The sequence below is a fragment of the Odocoileus virginianus genome, chromosome 7 (assembly GCF_023699985.2).
Source record: "Odocoileus virginianus isolate 20LAN1187 ecotype Illinois chromosome 7, Ovbor_1.2, whole genome shotgun sequence".
NCBI classification, from domain to species: domain Eukaryota; kingdom Metazoa; phylum Chordata; class Mammalia; order Artiodactyla; family Cervidae; genus Odocoileus; species Odocoileus virginianus.
The window spans coordinates 73509369-73529692 of NC_069680.1; the positions used below are offsets into that span (position 1 = coordinate 73509369).

Genomic DNA, 20324 nt, shown 5'->3' on the forward strand with positions numbered 1-20324 from the left:
CATCAAGGGAACAGAATATAGCTGGTGCCCAGGAACACACAGATAGCATTTCTTCACCCCAGAGAAGAAGAGGGTAGGGAGCAAAGTCAAGTTTTATTATTAAACAACTTTAATCCAAATGCTGATTATTATTTGCAGTGTCTGAAGGCACAAAATATACCTAAAATGTATGGAATAGTCTAAACAGAGTTATAAATCCAAAGAGCAAAGCATGAAGGAAAAAAAAAAAAAAAAGATACATTCTGAGCCGACACAGAGATCTGAGTTGGGAGGAATATTTTTCTAGAGAACTTGCTTGAGTATCAGTCATTTCCCCTCATGCCAAGGATAGGAAATTTTTTAAAAAATTACATAAACATGGCAAGGAATAATACCATGAGTTGTTCATATTTTTTTTTATAAGCAAAATACCTTTCCTTTAAAGATCCACTTGTTCTTATTCTTTCATACACACACACACACACACACACACACACACACACACACACACACCCCAGCACTCTCCTCTCCCTGACACCCATTCAAAGCAAACTGCCCAAGAAGACACCCATGGTATACTCCAGAAGACAGGTCATTTCAGGGAAAATAAAAACAGACTTCAGTGTGAGATAAGGCAGTGAGACCAGAATTTGATTAAGAAAATAGAGAAATATATATGAAAAAATTGACCATCCAGGAAGGCCCCCTCAAAGTGCTGATGGAAAGAAAATGAATCTGCTCTCTCTCAGGATTACCGTAGCCCACCTAAGCTTCCCAGCGTGCACGTACCCGGCTCCAAACTCTACGCACTCTGATTAGAAGAATGTCAATGGATCATCTCGGTGGCACAAGTATCAGGCCATTCGCAGCATCCAGAGATGAATAACATAATTATAAACACTCTCCTCCCCAGGGTGCTTTTAGCTGACTCTGTGACGCAGTCATTCCTTGCTGCTCAATCATGTCACGCGGGACTTTGGGAAAGAAATCAATCCCAGGCTAGTTATCATCTTCACAAATACATCTCTGTTGTAACTCCACAGGGCCATAGGAGAAGCAATCAATAGGACTTTGTATTTCTCCAGGACCACAGACCCCAGCTCTCAGCCATGCCCCCCTTTACTGCTGGGGGAGGGAGCCCCGCCTTCTTGGTGCCAGATGTGGGGTGTGTTCAGCACCATGGCAGGTTATGAAAGCAGAATCACCTTTGTCTTCAGAAGAAAAAGAGCTAAAGTTACATAGAGTTACACACAGCTTAGAGTACTTGAATGATTGCCTCTAGAGTCATTTCCTCTCTTGGAATCTATAGTTTAATTGCCCCAGAAAGGGCAATGGAGGGAGGCAGGGCTATCAGGTTGTTGTACCCTGAACAAACAGCGTTTCCTAGCAGGTTTATCAGGTCAGGGATAGAGCTGGGGAGCTCAGAGACTAAACGATGCCCTCAGCCAGGAGAGCCCCTGCCATGGGCTGGATCACAGCCCGAGAACTTCTGATCTGGAGCAGGTGGCGAAGCAGGACATGAAGTCTCATGCTGGGTTTCAGCCCTGCCTGGCAGACTGTCTGCAGGGTTTAAGACCCAGAGACATCCTTTTGCTTTTGGAGCTACCTCTCTGGGGGTTGGGAATTACTTATCTCCACATCACACAAGTTACACTGTTCTTTCTCTAAGAGCCAAGGCTTCCTCTTACCTGCACGAACATGGTTCTTTTGATCTATCCTGGGCACTCCCATCATCTAGAGCACTAGTCTGCTCACCTGCGGTACCTCTCTCCACTCCTCCAACAGGATCCTTTTACCTGAAAACACAGGCCCACACCCAAGTGAATATGCTTCCCCTACCTGGCTTCTCGCACCCTCCACCTCACCTGGTCCACACACCAGACCTCACATCTTCTGATCCCCATGGGAAAAGCCAAGCCCGCCTCTGCTCAGCCTCCCTGAGGCCATGGTGGGACCCACCCTCTTTCTCCCAGATTCCATCACTTGTGGATGCTTCTTATTAAGAAAAGAAAGTTAAAAAAAAAAAAAAAAAGGTAATTAGCCTCCAACTAATAAAAAAAATAAATTAAAAAAAACAAACAAACACACACACACACAGAACAAGGCCAACAGGATAACCCTAGAGCATCTCGGCCTCCAAGTCCTCAGAGTCGGTGGTATCGGCCTGGGTGCTTCTCTTGGGCCCACAGCACACTGTGACGTGAAGTGGGGTGACCAACAGGACCGCTCCGGTCCCGGGGGCGTCCTCGGTCCCAGGCTGACTGGCACAGTTGATCACCCCAGGGGTCAGGCTAACGCTGGCTCGAGGCTCACCGTTTATCTCCCGGAAAGGACAAGGGGAAAAGGGCCAGGGGCAGAGGAACATGGCAGGAACCATGAGACAGGGAAGGAGGCAGCACCCCAGGCTCCGCTAAAGGGACTGGCTGTTCACCTTCCCCTCTCCACCAGCAGGGGGCGTCCTTTTCTGATCACCCCTCCTGCCCTCGCCCTCAGAAAGGCCCAGGAACTGGGGGCTTCTTTGGCACTTCAGAATGATCACAAGTAATTTGCCATTTTATTCATATAGAACAAAATTTACAAAGTCATTCATACAGGTTTTGTTTTTTTTTTTTTTACTGACTTCGAAAATTGGGAATATTCAAAATACACTTTTACCCCACTCCATTCTGTCATTATTTACACGTATATACAAGAAAAATGAAAGAGTCTCTGTGTGTGTGTGTGCGCGCGCGCGTGTGTATGGTTTGTGTTGTTTTCTGGTATTAAAAAGCTCTGCTGGTCGGGTGGGTGGATGGGCGGGCAGGAGGGCAGGCGGCGCGGTCAGATGGAGGTGCCATGGGAGGTGTCCAAGGCCTCCGGAAGGACGCCTCCAGGCACGGGCTGGAAGGACATGGGGATGGGGGTCTTCACGGGGCTCTGGCGGAACAGCCCCCCGTTGGGCGACCTGTGTTTGCACTGCATGGAGGGCATGGTGGCCGAGCTGCTCAGTGGCAGAGGCAGGTTGCTGCTGGGCCCTGATGAGAGTGTCCGGCTGGTGCCGTGGCTGCTTTGCTCCGGCAGGAAGGTGCTGACCGAGAGCTGCGTGTTCTGGTACTCTCGTGTGGGCTCCAAGGCCTGGCTGGGAGCCAGGCCCCCCATCTCCAGGGCCGAGAGCTCAATGGATGCTGGGGAAATCTGCTTGTGAGCAATGTCTTCATCCATTAGACTGTTCATGCGCCGATGGACCTGCTCCAGATTCACTTCTTTGTCCTAAGGGAGAGCACAGGAGGAGGGTCAGGCCAAGCCCTAACGGGAGCCCCAGCTGGTTTTCTACAAACTTTGGGAGGCTGGAGACCGCAGCTTCCTGGGCAGTGGGGTAAAGTAGGCCCCCATTCCTCCCACCTTCCCCCAACTGCATGGCCAGCCCTCCTTACCTGGGATACCGTAGTCTAGGACACTGCTCCCAGGTAGCAAGGGCCCAGCAAGAAGGGCTTTGCAGCATTTGCCCCCCAAATGCACTCTGCTCAGGACCAATCACACCCAGAGGCAACCCTTGAGAGAAGATGCTTTGAACAACTGGCAGAAGCAATGGAAGAAAGGAGTCCCATGGAAATAAAAAGGTGTGGTCCTTGAGCCCCTGATATGCCCCATGGATTTGCAATTTAGTGTTTACAATGCTCAAAAGACCTGGTGTGATCATCCCCACTGTACACAAAAGGAGGCTTGGGTTCAGGAAGGTCAATGGCCTCCCAGAGCAGCAGAGGCAGCATGGGAAGCCTGGAGTACACGAAATCTTCAGAGATGCTGGGAAGAGGGCCTGGCCCTGTCTGGAGGCTCATGTGGCTGGGGGCCTGGATGAGGATGGGGCATGGGATGGTGAGGAAAGGGACTTCCCCGGGATCAGCTGTCATTCCTGATATTGTGAAGGTTTGAGGCTGCCGAGATGGGTGACCCTCATAGCTGATTCTCCATGTAGTGAATTGCACACCTAACTCTTTCGCCATAAGGGGGATGGTATCAAGAAAAATATTTTGTTTGTTCAATTATTTATTGGCTTAAGAAACAGAATATCACTGATATTTTGTCTTCAATGTCAGAATAAGTCAAAGAGGCCAAACCACTTGAAAGCTCCTTAAAGACAAAGACTATATAATCTACTTCCTCAGTTTCTCCCCAGTGACTTGGGGTACAAAACCAGATGTCTGTGGAAGAGTCATACCAACCCCTCAATGAGGTATTAGAAACCACAGTCCTATTTTCAGGCAGCATTAGGGCCTATGTGTCAGGCAAGGTTAATCCCTCCACCTATGCATCCCTGGTGTCAAACTCCAAGAGAAGTACCATGTCAAAGCTTTGCTCCAAAACAGAACATCACAGGCTGTTTAATGTCAATCTTCATATAGCAGAGAGAAGACCGTATACCCTGCTGACCCTTAGGCTTGTTAGAAATAACTACAAAAGGTAAAAGTCCTGAATGTGATTTCAAATGAAGAAAGAAGGAGCCACACAAATCCAAGGGCCATTTCAGTGAGTCTCTGGGCTCCTCTAAGGCTGGTTCCCCAGGAAGAGGCAATCCCGAATAACTGGCAGGAGCTCCCCTCTCAGAGGAGGGCCCGTGGGGCTAACCCCCATGAAGTCTCATCCCAGGTTTCTTCAGACAAGGAAGCTGCTTTTGCCATCCACTCTGTGCTCCCAATGTCCCCTGGCCTGGAGAAGGCAGGGTCACTGCTCTCTCTGCCACCTTGTTGAGATCATGACCAGCACACAGGGCTTGGCTTCTGGTGGGACATCTGCTATCTTCCCCAGAACAAGAAATCTGACAACACCCAAACAACAATGAGGAACTCATGCCAGACCATGAAAAAAACAGAAGATAAAGAAAGCCAACTGGTGTGAGGGTGAAGGTACTATGGTGAGATCGTACCGTAGATAGAATTTACATCAGAAATCATTGACATGGTTCCATCGGCAGAGCCAAGATTCCAGTGAATTGAAGCCCCGCATATCAGAGCTCAGCTTACTGATGCTGGCAGACCAGCTCCAAGTATAGGATACGCCTGGGTGGCAAATGGGTGAGATTGGGGGAAGGTACTAGGGCTTTACTTAGACTAAATATGGTATATACAATGTCTTTCATGGACTCCTTCAACAGTTAGTAAAATGTTAACAAACCAAATCCAAGTTCTCTTCTTAATTAAGTTATAGCATGGTTAATCCAGCTCTGTGCTATCTTGGTCTTTTCCCTGTGTTGTTTATATGCTTTGTTTCCATTTTTGAATATTTGAGCAAACTCTGGGAGACAGTCAAGGACAGGAAACCTGGCATGCTGCAGTCCATGGAGTTGCAAAGAGTTGGACATGACCTGGCGACTGAACAACAGCAAGTTGTTATGTTAGACACTGGCTGTTTGACTGCCATCAAGCATCAATTCTCCCTTCCCAAGAAGACCTTGTTTTATTTTGTTTTATTTCACTTTTGGGAACTGCTCTTCCCCCACTGGATAACACTGTGGCAGTTCCCTGTCTACCTGTAGCCAAAAGGCAGGACAAGAGAACTGACTCTGAGTTCTGAACAAAGAGATAAAGAGACAGAAGATGTCTGATTGTCCATGACAGCAACAGTTCAAGAAACTTTCCACTCCATGATCACCCTTCTGGATCTTGCCTCCCAGCTCTCAAGACAAGCCTGGACTTCTGTCCATCACCGGGCAGCTTCTCCAGCCATCTCATGGCTGCTCTGAGCTCCTGATAAACTCCTGATGCAGCGTTTTCATGTGTATCAGCCAGTGCCACAGCTGTGTTGGTAAATATTTGTATCTACAGGCTATTTTCACTTCAAAATAAATGAAGGACACAAGACAGGTACCAGAAAGCCTGGAAGCTGGAGAAATTGAAGGAGAATTTCAGACATTTCTGAAGTTTAATAACACAAACTTCCCTTCTCCCTGCAGCCAGCAAAGCTAGAAGAATGAACAAGCCGAGTGCCTTGGCTGGCAGAGCCTTTAGCTGACGAAGGAAATTGAAGACCAAATAAGTGGTCCTGGGATCATTGGAAGAAGTAGTTAGTTGCATAATCTTGCCTTTTCTTCCTTTCTATTCTCTTTTCAGGGCTTTAAGAATCCTTTTGAGGATGGAAATAAGTAGTTTAAAAGTAGACTAATTTGAGTAGGAGGTAAATGTCTTGGTCCCAGTTGTATTCACTCTGGAATCTGGCCTTAGACAAGAGGTGGTGGCGGTTTAGTCACTAAGTCGTGTCCAACTCTTGCAACCCCATGGACTGTAGCCGACAGGCTCCTCTGTCCATGGGATTCTCCAGGTAAGAATACTGGAGTGGGTTGCCATTTCCTACTTTAGGGAATCTTCCCGACCCAGGAATCAAACCCAGCTATCCTGCATTGCAGGCAGATTCTTTACTGACTGAGCTACAAGGTAAGCTCCCTTTCTCTCTTAGAGAAGAAAGCTTGGCCCGTCTTTTCACAGTCAATGGAACACTCAGCCAAGACAAGTGTTCAGGAGATGTTCCTCATGTTGTTGGGGTCTACAGGTAGAGAAGGGATAACTTCCTGCCAAAGAAAGCCAGAGGGAGACAGAGAGTTGAGAACAGGGGAGCCCTCTTACCTATTGCCAAGGAGAAAAGGAGAGCTTTGGAGGAAGACAAACCAACTAACATCTTCCAAGAAACATTTGTGAACAAACGAGGTCTCTGAGATGAAATCTTTCAGCAGTAAAGGACGAGGGAGAGGAGGTTTGGTGGGTAGTGTTATAAAAGATACAGGGCACAGGCACTAATCTGGCATAATAATCACAGCTCTGAGGGGTTGGCCAGGTAATAGCAAAGCATCTAGACCAGCAGTCCCCAACCTTTTTAGCACCAGGAACTGGTTTTGTGGAAGACAATTTTTCCCTGGACCAGGGCATGGGGGATGATTTTGGAATGATTCAAGCGCATTATATTTACTGTGCACATTATTTCTATTATTATTACATCAACTTCACCTCAGATCACCTGGCATTAGATCCTGGAGGCTGGGACCCCTGATCTAGACCACAGTGTGGATGTGGAGACAATCCAATTACCCTAGAGTCAGGATTTTGGAAAGAAAGCACTTGAATAAGTAGTATTTTTAAATCCATATTTTTTCCTGCCTCCAATTAAGGACAAATGAAGCAGTTTCAAGGAGGCTGCAAAGCTGTGCAGTGGGTCTCATTTCCACTGAAGGTTATTCATTAGCGTATAACCCCTCCACATTAAGACACAGAGAAAACGTCCACTCCAATTGAACACTTTCCAAGCTGACCTTCCTACTCCAAATGGCAGTCAAGAAATCCATTCCCTCCACACAAGTGGGACCTCATTCTATTCAAAGTCTATTACTGCTGGTAGTGCGTGCTTAGTCACTCAGTTATGACTGACTCTTTGCAACCCCAGGGACTATAGCCCACCAGGCTCCTCCCTCCTTGAGATTCCCCAAGCAAGAATACTGGAGTGGGTTGCCATTTCCTACTCCAGGGGATCTTTCTGACCCAGGGATGGAACCTGAGTCTCCTGTGTCTCCTGCATTGGCAGGAAGATTCCCTACCGCTGCACCCCCTAGGAAGCCCATTACTGTTGGTAGACTCAACACAAAGTCATGCCTGGAAGAAGAGGGTGCCATCTTGAGCTTCCTACATTGGATGTTTAACTGGACAGGAAAATGAGTAGGCTCCCCTGGTGACTCAGACAGTAAAGAATCTGCCTGCAATGTGCGAGACCCGGATGCGAGCCCTGGGTAGGGAAGATCCGCTGGAGAAGGAACTGGCAACCAGTTCCAGTGTCCTTGTCAGGAGAACCCCATGGACAGAGGAGTCTGGTGGGCTACAGTCCACCAAAGGGTCAGACACGACTGAGAGACTAACACACACACACAAGGCAAATACTTCCCTGGAAAACACATGTGGCCCATTTCTGAGTCTCCCAACATGTTCCATTAGGCATCTGTGTAGGAGGCCAGAGGGGAAGTGCGGAGAACTGGAGAAAACCACCTTCTTTGGAAACTTGGAAAACACTGTCTTCTTGGACCAGACTGAGCCCACATGAAGTCATTTCTGGTGCCCTACTGGCCAAGGAAATAGGAGGCAGACATAATCTGCCTGCTCAAGGAAAGAGGCAGGAGTGATTTGAATAATTATCTATATTTTACACAAAATGGGGCATTCTATTATGTTATGCAAATTCAAATAATGGACTTTTTTATGTGCACTACATCAGTTTACATCCTCATTATCTCAAGGTTTCGGTGTTCAACCAGGTAATGACAGCTGTGGAAAGAGACTCAGAAGCTTGCTGCTGCATTCATTAATTTACTGTAGGTAACTGACCTAGTCAAACAGCCCTGAATAGGACATAAAATTCACTGATGGCATTTATTCATGAATCCTGCTGAATTCCAGCTCTGTGTTGGAATTAAACATGATAGCACATGCACCAATAGAGGTTACTGGAGACCCCCCGCCCAGGCATTGTCTTGAAGAGAGATAAAGTTCTGTAATTGAGCCGCTGTTCACCAATGTGGAAATAAAACATTGTACTGGAAAACGGTAATTAACTAAACTATCATCTATGTAACAGCAGGTTACACGTGGGACTCATTAGAACCGACTTTGTTTGGAGTCCAACGGCTCCTACTTTAAGTTAGGCAGGAACAAAATGGGATTAGGGACTTCCCATCTGACAAGGATGGTTGTAGGAGGTGATCTCCTGTTACCGCAGACCAACCAGGTGGTAAATAAGACTCAACTGACTGGGAGAAACATCATCAACGTGATCTTCTTAAGTATTGCTCCAAAGACTTGCTCAAGCCCAAAGGACTGGCTGGAAGTCTGAGAGTAGTGATTGGGTAAAAGCAAAGAAACTGGACTTTAAGTCAGTGAAGTGGCTGCAGGGTATGATGGGCAGTCCCTAACTTTTTTGGCACCAGGGCCTGGTTTCATGAAAGACAATTTTTCCATGGATCTGCAGGAGAGCATTTCAGGATGATTCAAGCTCATTACATTTATTGTGTACTTTATTTCTATTATTATTATTACATTAGCTCCACCTCAGAACATCAGGCATTAGATCCCAGAGGTTGGGGACCCCTGTTTCAGAATGTTGTGGGAAAGAATTCTGGTGATCTTAATTGCTGATTTTGTAGAGGAGGACCGTGAAAGGAGGGAGTCAATAGACACCTCCCATCATATGTAGTAGCAGCAGGTACACATGGTGGAGGATACACAATTCTATGATAAATGGAGCACCCGGATGATAGCCCATGTGTATCTGGTTCCAAAACTTGAGCTGTTTTCCACTCAACTTCCCCTTGGCCTGACAGTGTAGACCAGTAGTTTTCCTCCTTGGCAGGCTATCAGAAGCACATGGGGAGCTTCTAGAAATTACAGTTGTCCTCAACTGCCTAATACAACCCTTTGGAGAATGGAGCCCAAGTATCTGTATTTCTAAAAAGCTCCAGGATGGATCACCTCTGATGTGCAGCCAGAACTGAAAGCCACTGATCCAGGTGCAATGACTCCACAACAATTTAACATTAATAACGTTTTCTTTATAGGAGCCCAGACTGGTTCACTCATTCGGTAAACACTTTGGAGCTCCTACTACCAGAGGAGCTAATGTTCCTGGTGAAGCATCCATCTTGGCCCCTGGCACATAGAAAGTGCTTGATATTTTATATTCATGACCCCTTAATGAGAGGTCTCACTGTTCCAGAGACTGAGCAAAGTGATGGGAATGCAGAGGTGGAGAAGTTCCAACAGACTTAAAGCAGAGACAGGCAGGTAAACCACCAGCTATAATTTGGAATCACACCCAACGTGAGCGTATACACAGGGAGGTAAGGAGGCCCGTGGAGATGGGCAAGGGGAGGTTTGACAGAGGGGAGTGACATGTGAGTTGGTTCTGATATACATACTGGTGAGGATAAGTGGTCAGTGCCCTCTCACTAAAAGGCACACATACTCACTTTCTTACCCTCATGCCAAGAGATCTGAGAGCAGCAGTGTAGCCATTGGGCCAGGCTCAACAGTCAGAAGCTCTGAACCCCTCTGGATTGGGACTAAACCTAATCCCTCTAGGGTTCAGAGGATGTAAATACCTAGCTAGGAGCCAGGATCCTAACTTAGGAAGAGTTCTCAGTTACACCCTTCATCCCCAAACCATCTGGAAAAGCTAGGTAGGAACCCCTGCTCCTGCACACTCCCAATGCCAGGCCCAGTGGCAGACACATAATTCCCATTCCAGTTCTGCCCCTACTACTTCTGAGTCCTATTTCTCCAGGGACATGGACGCCTTCCTCAAATGTTATGGAAGAGCACCACAAGAGTGAAGAAGATAACATAGGAACCTGAGAATCATGTGGGGGCCTTGGGGGAAAGAAAAAGACCCAGGTTCAGCTCTGAATCCATGGAGTGGGACCTGGGAGTCCATATTTCTAATAATGCCACAGAGGCAGACCCTAAGTCTGGTTTGGGAAGGCTTCTTAACCTATCCCCGTCTGAGAAGCAACAACAGTGATGGCAGTGATGACTATGATAGTGACAATGAACAGACCAGCTGCCAGGTCATGAGCCACCCTATGGAGAGGCCCATGTGCGAACATGTTGATGATGACCTCTGGCCAACATCCAGCGAGGACATGAAGCCTTCAGCCCAATGGCCCACAAGGAACTGAATCCTGTCCACAACTATGTGAGTGAGCTTGGAAGTAGATCTGTCCCCAGTAGAGCCTTCAGATGAGACCCCAGCCCTGCTCAACAACTTGATTACATCAAGTGAGAGACCTTGAGACAGAAGACCCAGCTAAACTACACTTGGGTTCCTGACCCACAGAAACTCTGAAATAAGTATTTCATGTTTTAATCCAATAAAAAGTAAAAGATAACATGTACTTTTCCTGGCATAGAGAAGCTACCCTAAGATATGACTCCTCTTCCCCACAGCCCCTTCTGCCTATCACTGGGTTCTTGAGAGGGAGCAACCACTTGGGCACCATTCACCAAACACATTCCCATGGGTCAGATGCTGATTAAGGAAATTCATACATCATCCCTCATTGAACCTCAGAGCAACACTGTGAGGTTGGCATAAAGGAAGAGGGCAAAGATGCAGGAGAGGAAGTCTCTATATGCAGTTGAAGAAGCATTAGAGGATGGAGGTGGGGAAAGGTGTTCTTTCGAGGGGAATGTCTCCAGCAACAAATCTTCCCCGGAGAGCAGGAGCACATTTGGGAGTTTGCAGATAAAAGCTAGCCCACTGGCCAGAATAGAGGAGCCTGGCTGCTGCTCCACCCCTATTGCCTGCCCCCTGCCCCGCCTGTCAGGCCCTGTCTGCAGTGGAAGCAGGGCCTGGGGGAGAGCAGACACAGCAAGAAGCAACAAGAATTCCAAGCTCCCAGCCCAGTGACAGACGATTCATTCCCCCACTTCTCATGTCATCTCTTATTTGTGCAGTTCTCATCTTTATTTCATGAATATTTTATTCTCAGAGAAATGGCTCCACTTCCCCCATAAATCTACAGGGTGGCTCTTTACTGCATCTGCGGAGCAGGGTGCACTCACCTGCACTGGATAACTACATAATCGTCTGATTCCTTAGAAAAAATATGACCTCAAATCCACATGAATATTAAGAGGCTGAACGTACATTACTACTCTTCCCCAAGTAGGTGTCTAAACTCTGAAGACGTCGCGGCATAAGCTGTTAAATACGACTAGGACTCCACCCAAAGACAGGTTTCTGGCTTTTAAGAAATACGGCCAATGGCCCAAAATGAAGCATTCTAAGCTCAAGCAGACACTCTCACCTAATTGCAAATGCTGCTCCATAAAATACAGGCAACCAGTAACACAAAGTAGTTCTGGATTAAATACCATCATTATTTGTCAAAGGTTTTAAATATATGCCTCTAAACTCTGTTGTCTCAACCCCTTCCCTGGTTCCTGCTCCCTGTGACGAGCCGTAAAGCCTTTGGCCTGGCGTCTGGTCCTTTAGAGCAAGTCTCTGCTTTGCACTCTAGCCTGCTCTACTTTAATTTCCTCACTGATGCCCCAGAGCTCCGGGAGGTGTGATGACTCTGTCTACCCCCTGCTGGTCACCCTGCCCCAAAGGCAACATCTCCTCTTCAGCTTGAGGATCATACCGATCCTTTATCATTCAATTCTAACAACCCCAAGTCCCAGGAACTCTTCACTAACCAGCATCACTACCCTCTGTAACCCTACCATATCCCATCTGGGCTAGGTGCCCCTGAGCCCTGGATGGAACCTGTAGTTCATTCCAGGATGGCCCTGATTAATGGACAATGGAAACCACTTGGCTGACCTCTGCCACATCTGCCCACATGGAGGTAAGCCCCCTCAGGACAGAGACTGTAACCTTATAGGCATACCTACTAAAGGAAGAAGGAGAGAGGAAGGCAGGAATTTCATTTGAAAACACTCATAATAACAGGGGAAAACTGGAATATTCCCTCCTTTTACCATGTAACACCCAAATGGGCTGGAGGAAAGGCAGCTGTGTTTTATTCAACCTGCGTCTACATTGACTCTCTTTCTTATCTGGGGCAGGCTAGCAGCCCTGGGCAGAAAGTTTCACATTTTCTAAGCACTGCATCCTCTTGGGTCTGAGATCCTGGGCTTGTGTAGAAGCCAAACAGGAAGATGGGACGCTTTTCAGACAAGAAAGGAGCTGCTCCTCTCAGCTAGCTCATCTCACGCTTTCCCTGGTCTTCATCTCTTTTTGCCTCTGCCTCCTATGTCTCTCCAGTAATCCCCCATCTGCCCCCACCCCATCACCTCTCTCTTTGATTGACAATTCATCTGGGTCGTCCAGGCTGCACCTGGCACTAGATACTGAACCAGGGGATGTGAAGAGACATGCCTGGAAGCAGACAGAAATGCCTCTCACAGTACCTGCCTCACAAGGGACATTCTGGAGGACTGGGCCTGTGTCTCCTGGGCTCCACACTGCCTGCAACATCCTAGCATGGTGCCTCTGTGACAGTGCATTATTCAACCAACTGGAAAACCTGTGCTCCTCCCCTAACCAAAGGGACATTTGCTATAAACTTCACTGAAAATTTTCCAGTAGCAAAAGAAGCTCAGGATAGAATCATTAACTGTTCCTTTCAGTGGGCTTTCCTCAAATATTTTCCTTCCTTCTCTTATGGTCCAGGGGTGATAGGAGAGCCCTGAGTCTGTGGGAAATTCTAGCCTTGCATTCCTTACATGGAGGTGTACAGGTGATGTGAGAGAAAGATGGATGTCCTCAGAACATTTCAGACATGCTGAATCAAACAGCAAGCTCTTTCCAGCAAAATCTAAGTATGATGGCAAAGAGCTCACTGCCTGGTATGAATGGTGGGTCTGCCCTCCCTCCCAGCCATGCCAGGGACTCTGTTACAGACTGATGTATGAGGCCATGATCAGTCAGCCTCTGTAGGCTGCAGAGATGGTGTCCATAGTGATGCTGCCTCTTTGAACATGATGCTGGTTACTGCATTGCTCCTTGTTTGAAATCTACACCTGCTTGTGTCAACATCATTTGTAAGCAAAGCTGTGATTCAATAAGTAGCTGAGATGCATGTATCAGGTAATGACAGTGCTACACTGGAGTGCCTGGGCTTGTGCTACAGTGCCTGTGTATAGTTTCAGCCAGGAGAGCATCATTACCAAATGCTGCACCTTGCCACTCTCCCTTAGGGGCACTGGTTCCAAAAGAACTTCATGAAGACTTTATACTCCACCCTCCCCACCCCCGCCACCCCGTACCCCAAAAATATTGAGCTTGAAAACCAGCAAAACCCAAAAAGAAGGAAGTGTGGAGGGCAGAATCAGCTGTGGCTGGCACACACAGGGAAGGAAATGTGCCCAGAAGCTGGAATCAGAACAAAGCCACAGTGGTCCCTGTGCTGGGTGTCCCTGGAGGGACAGAGGCAAGGCTGGGCCTTGCAAGGAGGAAGAGAAGAAGAAGGGATGATGAGGGGACGGGAGCTGATCCCCCTTCAACATGCTGGGAGAGCAGGGCTCGTGGCCCTGGGTGAACAAGGAGAACCAGGAAGGAATGCAGTTCCTCTCTTACCCTACAGCTGGTCTCTCCAGGTCAGGGTGGAGGCACATGGGCGGGGCAGGGTGGGGAAGGGCTCTCTGGCGCTGCTCATGCTGTACCCGCTCTATAGATAGACACATGACTTTAGTGGCCATGCCTGGTGCCTTGGCATTTTGTTCAAGCATGAAAACTCCCCCTTCATTTGTTCTGTGGCTTTCAGTACAAAATAAAACAATGTCACCATTCCCCAGTATAAAACACTGCTATGTGCAGACAAGTGGTTTATCTGGAAGAGAACCACCCGCCAAGTCACCCAGGGGGCCTTTCCCGCCTCTAGGCTGCAGAAAGGAGAAGCAGGGCCCAGGGCACGGACCTCTTTGGGGGTCTCCTGGTGGCACCGGTTGCTGTTCCACCACAACTCCAGGGCAGCCACCAGGCAGGCGAGCAGGAGGCCGATGGCCAAGATGCAGAAGACTCCAGCGAAGCTGTGTAGCTTGAGGGACTTGCCGTCCGCCTGGGCGCTGGCATGGCTGGTGAGGTCGCAGCGGCCTGTGTGCGGCCACCACTTCTGCTTGAGCACATCCAGGTCTCCAGTGTCCTGAAGCTCCAGGATCCTGCAAGATACATCCCATGTGAGCCACAGCACTGGCCTCACCCACACAACTGCAGGGCCCTGGTCTCTTCCCCACCATGCCAGTGCCTCCAGAGACAACGGTGAACCATCAGAGTGGCTCTCTGTCTCAGCTTTTTACTTTCCAATTCATTCTCTACTCTGCTGTCAAAGCACCTTTCTCAAAGCACTTATCAGATTTTGTCATTCTCCTCCTCAGAGCTCTCAGGTCCTCTCCCACCCTGTCCCACTGCCCATGGACGGAGTCCAATAGCAAACCATGTAAGGATCCTTCATGTGGGATCCTGGGGCAAACTCTGAGGATAAAATACGGAAATTACAGAAATGGATGATGCAAACACTCAGACTACGGACCTACTAAAAGGCTCTCTTTCAAACGTCAATTAACTACATCCTAAGTCTCTCCTACTAGAATTCAACAAACCATTCATTTATTCACTCATTTGATTTGAGGAGCATCTGATTTGTGCCAATTACAACATTCATCGCTGCTGAGAGCCCAGTCTAGACACACATACTTGGACACTGAAACAATTAGATGAATCAATGTAGAGAAAGAAGCTGAGATCAATACAACAAAATGAAAGAAGAGTTGTGAAGAAAGGGTGCAATGGGAGGATGGCCTGGACTAGGGGCTGTGGAGAGACCTCATCAAGGAGCCAACAGGTAAGCATCAAATAGCTCACATGAGTTTAGCATACCTGTGTGCCAGGAAATCTCCTAAGTGCTTGACAAACTGTTTAATTCTCATGTCAACCCTTTGAGAAGGCTACTTCCATGTTCCCATTATTACAGAGAAGCAAATGAAGGCACATAAAAGTGAAATCTGGTGCCATATTGACCCGCAGCCCTATCCATCCAATATTGACATGAGCTGTCTTTTATTGAGAACATAGTAGGGACCGATCATTTTATATTGTTTTAATCCTCACAACAGCCTGCAAATTAGTTTCTAGGTTTACGATGGGAGACCTGAGGCTCAGAATCTAGATAACTTGCCCCCAGTTGCAATTAGCAAGGGGTACAGCTGCTGTTCAGAGCTGGGTCACACTGGCTCAGGGGGCCATGCTCTTTCCAGAACACCAGGCTGCTAAATGCAGTCAGCGTGCTCTCCTCTCCAAGAGTCAGTTCCGGCCTAGGGCATGTGAGACTGACCAGAGAGGGGCCGTGGGGCTGGTTTCCTGCTCCTACACTCACTAACTGAGACGTTAGGCAGGCAGTTTCACTCTGCTGATGCTTCCCTTCTTCCTGCTCTTTATAACTGTATGCATTTTTATGCCCAGTATTATTCCAGGAAGAATGTAAGGCAATGTATAGGAAAACAAAGAATAAAAGAAAAACAAACAAGCAGGTTCAAAGGAAAATTTAAATATGTAAGCAATAAGGAAAGATAAAACAAACCACGGGCACAGAATGACTCCTGGAACAAGGCTAAACTAATGCACACCATAATAATCTCTACTCCTGCCTGTGAGTAAACCAGAGCGATAACAGCCACTTCCTGAAGCCAGTCCTATTTTCCAGACAGATATAATTGCAGGTGCTTTCCTGTAGTCAATAGCCATGGAGCCTGCTACACAGTAGGTGTTCTATAAATGGCTATTAAGTTGCTAAACATTTGCTGAATGCCTGCTCTGCACGCCATGGTCCACAAAAGGGCTACAGCATTCAACCTGTCACACACACACACACACACACACACACACACACACACACACACACACACACACTGTAGCCTAAAGACCCAGTCCTCTACCAAAGCAAGGGAACACACAATGGTATTCAAGAAAATATCTTAGTTCTCGGGACTCAGGGAAAGAAGGGCTACAGAAATTCCAGAGAAGGCCAGGATCTGCTATTTCCACAGGACCCTTTTTCTGTCAATGGCATGGAGTGTTCGTTGCTTTCTGAACCTGCCATCTTCCTCCTCTCAGGCATGACCCGCAGAGGGGCGGATAATGGGGCCTCTTAAAGAACCACTGGCAGCAGTAAGTTGGAAACCTGAAGTCCTGAGTGTTTTCCCCAAGTACAAACCCATCTTCCCAGGTGAGGGAAGTGGAGGATGTTTCCAGCCCAGGAAGGACAATGCTTCAGGGGGCCAGCATGGTCCACTGGGGACATTTACTTACAGTCACGGAGCACATGGCCTTCTGATGAAAGCAGGGAGTAATTAATCACTTTCTGCTAAAATATCACAGGAACTGGACTAGCCACTGTTGTTCACATCCACTGAACGATCTAGTCGAGAACCAAGCTTTCTGCTCTCCGTTGTGTCAGTGTTCACTACAGTAGACTTTCAAGGGATCTCTGAGCAGTTTGAGTGCATGGGGACTGTTAGCCTTCTGTAGTGGGGACCCTGCACTTCTGTGGGCACTATCTTGAGGCACATTAGCTGTCTTAGTGGTGCTGGTCCCACAAGTCCCCTTACCATCTGCTTCAGAGAGGTGATCACGGGTAGATGGCCTGGGGAATCCTCTGACCACCCCCTCTCAGAAAACCAAATAGGGTAAACCTCAAGAACACCACTGTCTTATGCATCTTGGAGGAAAGCCATCCTTTCTTTGTGCCTTTAATCCAAGCAATTGATATATCACTACTCCTCCTTCTCTCATATGTCATGCTTCTCTGCCCCAGGGAGCAAAGGGAGGCAGAGGATATACACTTGATTAAGTTCTAGAGAAAACCCAAAAGCCTCATTGGATTTAGTTAGTTCTACCCCTTTTCCCAGTTTTGCAAACAAGCCACTGAAATTCAGGCCCTCCTCCTCAGCATTTCCCTGATGGGGTTCAGGCTCTGCTGCTCATGGTCAGAAGATCCCAGTCAACATCTAGGAGGTGGGAGGAGGTAGTAAGGCTCAGAGATCTGAAAGCAACAAGGGCACGCACTGGGGCTTAGAGAACCTGCTTTCTCCTCTCAACTTTGCCAGCAGCCGCCTGTGCCGCCCTCAGCACATGTTACCTCTCTGAGCTTCAGGATGTAAAATGAGTGATCTTTAGCAACTCTGGCCCCTCCAAGTGGATGCTCCTCCAATTCTGGAAAGCATGTGTTCATCGGGCAACTGGGGGATGTCTCTAAACCTCAGTGTCTTGCTGGCCTTTTCACCTGGATGCTTTAACCACAGTCTGGATTTGGGTAGATCAAGGCAGAGCTCTTGTTCTGCTCCTTCACTGGCCAGGATGTCATCCCACATACATATGTGAGTGGTGGGCTTAGACATCCCTGAGGACAAGAGCCCCTGTTAGCAGGCTGGCTCCTTGGAAAAGGCCACCAAGCTCAACCATGCTCTTCGCCTCCACCCTCTCGGTGGGGCCAGGTAACCTGGTCAAAGACTAAGGAAAGTTCCTATGGGGGAGTGAGAAATGGATAATGAGAGACTATCTTCTTCAAGGAGGCTGGCCAGGTGTCCAGACCGAGCACTTGGAAACTTGATCACACCCAAGAACCCAGTGAAGATTAAGCTCAAGGGATGGACTTGCACCAGAAAAATTTAAGAGAAAGTAAAGAGGCCAGTGCAAACTAGATATGCATATTCATTGCTGGTGGATGAGGTCTACGGGTCTTTGCTTAGTCCAGAACACTCCTGTATACAATGTTGTTCCCCCACCTTCCTCCAGTACACCCACCATTTTGCTAGTGTTAATTACCAGGAAGCTGATCTGGAAAGGATGGGGAGGAGGCAGACAATTGAGGGCCACGTCCCTCTCCTGCCACGGCAGGTAGTACCTGCTACCTCAGCCCATGTGCAGATGAATATGGAGTCAATTTGCTTCTCTGGCCCCACTTTTGTTCACATCTCTACACTGATATGTCCCACTTAACATATATCTTAAGAAGTTATCATTGGGACTTTGCCAGATCCAATTAATCTTTTATTTAATTTTTAATTACTAGCTATCTCTAGCTAACTCCTATTCAACCTTCAGGTCTCAGGTGCCACCTCCTCCGGGAAGTCCTCCCTGGTCTTCTGGTTCTGATCAGATGCCCTTATCCACCGCCAGAATATCCTCTCTGTCTCACTGACTGCCCTGTTCCAGCATCGCCCGCTCACATCACAGCTCCCTCTAAGACTAAGCAGTTTCATCAGAAAGCAACATATACTTCCTCTTTTTATTCCAGGACCTGGCTCAGGATGATTTGGGGATGTGGTGTGGGGAGGAGCATGTCTTGGTGCACAGTCAGTGTTGAAGAAAATGTGATGAATCAACAAGTTTGTGTTGGCTCTCATGCCCTGAACGAAGGTTAAACCTCACCCCAGCACAGGTGCTGTTGGCATCTCCTCACTAACCATTCCTACCTCTGCGAGAAGAGATCCCTGTAGGGGCTGCCATGCTGCAGGGCGATCCCATAGCCCTTGCTGCTCACACTGTTGGCAATGACGGTCACGGAGCAGTCATCATCTGTCAGGGCTGCGTACTCCACCACGGCCACATCCCACAGAAAGGCATAGTTCCCCTTCTTTGCCTGAAAGACCAAAATCACTTTGAGGTTAGGCAGACCCGGCCTCCCGTATTCGTTTTGAGCAGCGAGAAATCTCAATGGTGGGGTTTGGGGACCCTCCTAAATGGTCCTCCTGCCCAATCAGCTGGCACAGCAAACTCTCCTATTTTTGGATCTGCAGAGTCCACCCCTGGTTGATGCCACTCACTGTGATTAGACATAGAAGGATGTGATGCTGTCTCTGCATCTCACAGAAAGAGGTGGGTAAGGTGAGCTACATTTGGGCTCTAAGCTAGCCTCCTGGTTGCAGTGGCATGTACCTGAATCTCAGATTAGCAAGCTCACCTTGGGGACTGCAGAAAGTCTGACCCCAGGGAACCGAAATTTCTTGATCAGCGATTTAGAGGGCTGCACAATAGCATTCATTTAATTTCCACTTAGAACTTGACTGAACCCTGCTTTAGGTGAACAATGGAGGCAGCCCTACGATCGCTATCCCTGAGTAGCTGCAGCTTGGTATTTAAGTCACAGACTTGCTCTGCCTGGGGAAGACTCCATTAAGGATAGGGTCCTGATTGTTATGGTGCCACAAGAGTGTACACACATACACACACACACGTAGGTTCACATTCACACACAAGAACAGATTTCTGGTGTCAGCACCTCTACATCCACACAACAATGGCAGATTATTCCATCAGGAGCTTGCCTTCGGCCAGAGCTCAAGTCCGTTTCCATCACACCCATCCATAGCAGACTTTAAATTCTATGCAAGTGTGCTAAGTCGCTTCAGTCATGTCAACTCTTTGTGACCCTATGGACTGTAACCTGCCAGGTTCCTCTATCCATACTGAGTGGGTTGCCAGGCCCTTCTCCAGGGGATCTTCCTGACCTAGGGCTCGAACCCTTGTCTCTTACGTCTCCTCAACTGGCAGGTTGGTTCTTCACCACTAGCGCCACTTCCTGAGCCATAATCCTGACTTGGCCTGGAGTTTAGGCACTCATAAGGAATGTGAGCTGCTTGCTTTTTGGAAGAAAAGACAAGCTAGACATTGTCACTTGGCCAGTTTAAAATAGAGCATCAGGTTCTTAGTGAAGGAAGGAGCCTGATTTTAATTCTCTAGTGGACATATAGACACCCTGTGCCTTCCTCTTTCCTACTCTAGCTCACACTAGATGCTAGAAGATCCCAGTCTGGGGTGGCGATGGGGCTGAAACATCG

The 20324-nt window shown here is 47.9% G+C and overlaps 1 protein-coding gene across 2 annotated transcripts in view; it reads right to left on the reverse strand.

The window, feature by feature from the left end:
- Nucleotides 1-451: 451 nt before the first annotated feature.
- Nucleotides 452-20324, reverse strand: part of GRID1 (glutamate ionotropic receptor delta type subunit 1) — a 665624-nt gene continuing 645751 nt past the window's right edge. The window contains exons 14-17 of one of the 2 annotated variants that reach the window (XM_070470959.1): nt 18960-19126; nt 14408-14648; nt 14068-14158; nt 3140-3228 (exon numbers count right to left, since the gene is read on the reverse strand). In XM_070470959.1, coding sequence (XP_070327060.1) covers nt 14069-14158; nt 14408-14648; nt 18960-19126 — 498 coding nt within the window. In that variant the 3' untranslated portion in view covers nt 3140-3228; nt 14068. Of the gene's footprint in view, nt 3229-14067; nt 14159-14407; nt 14649-18959; nt 19127-20324 lie in introns of both variants that reach the window. The other variant, XM_020915026.2, reaches the window with a different exon arrangement.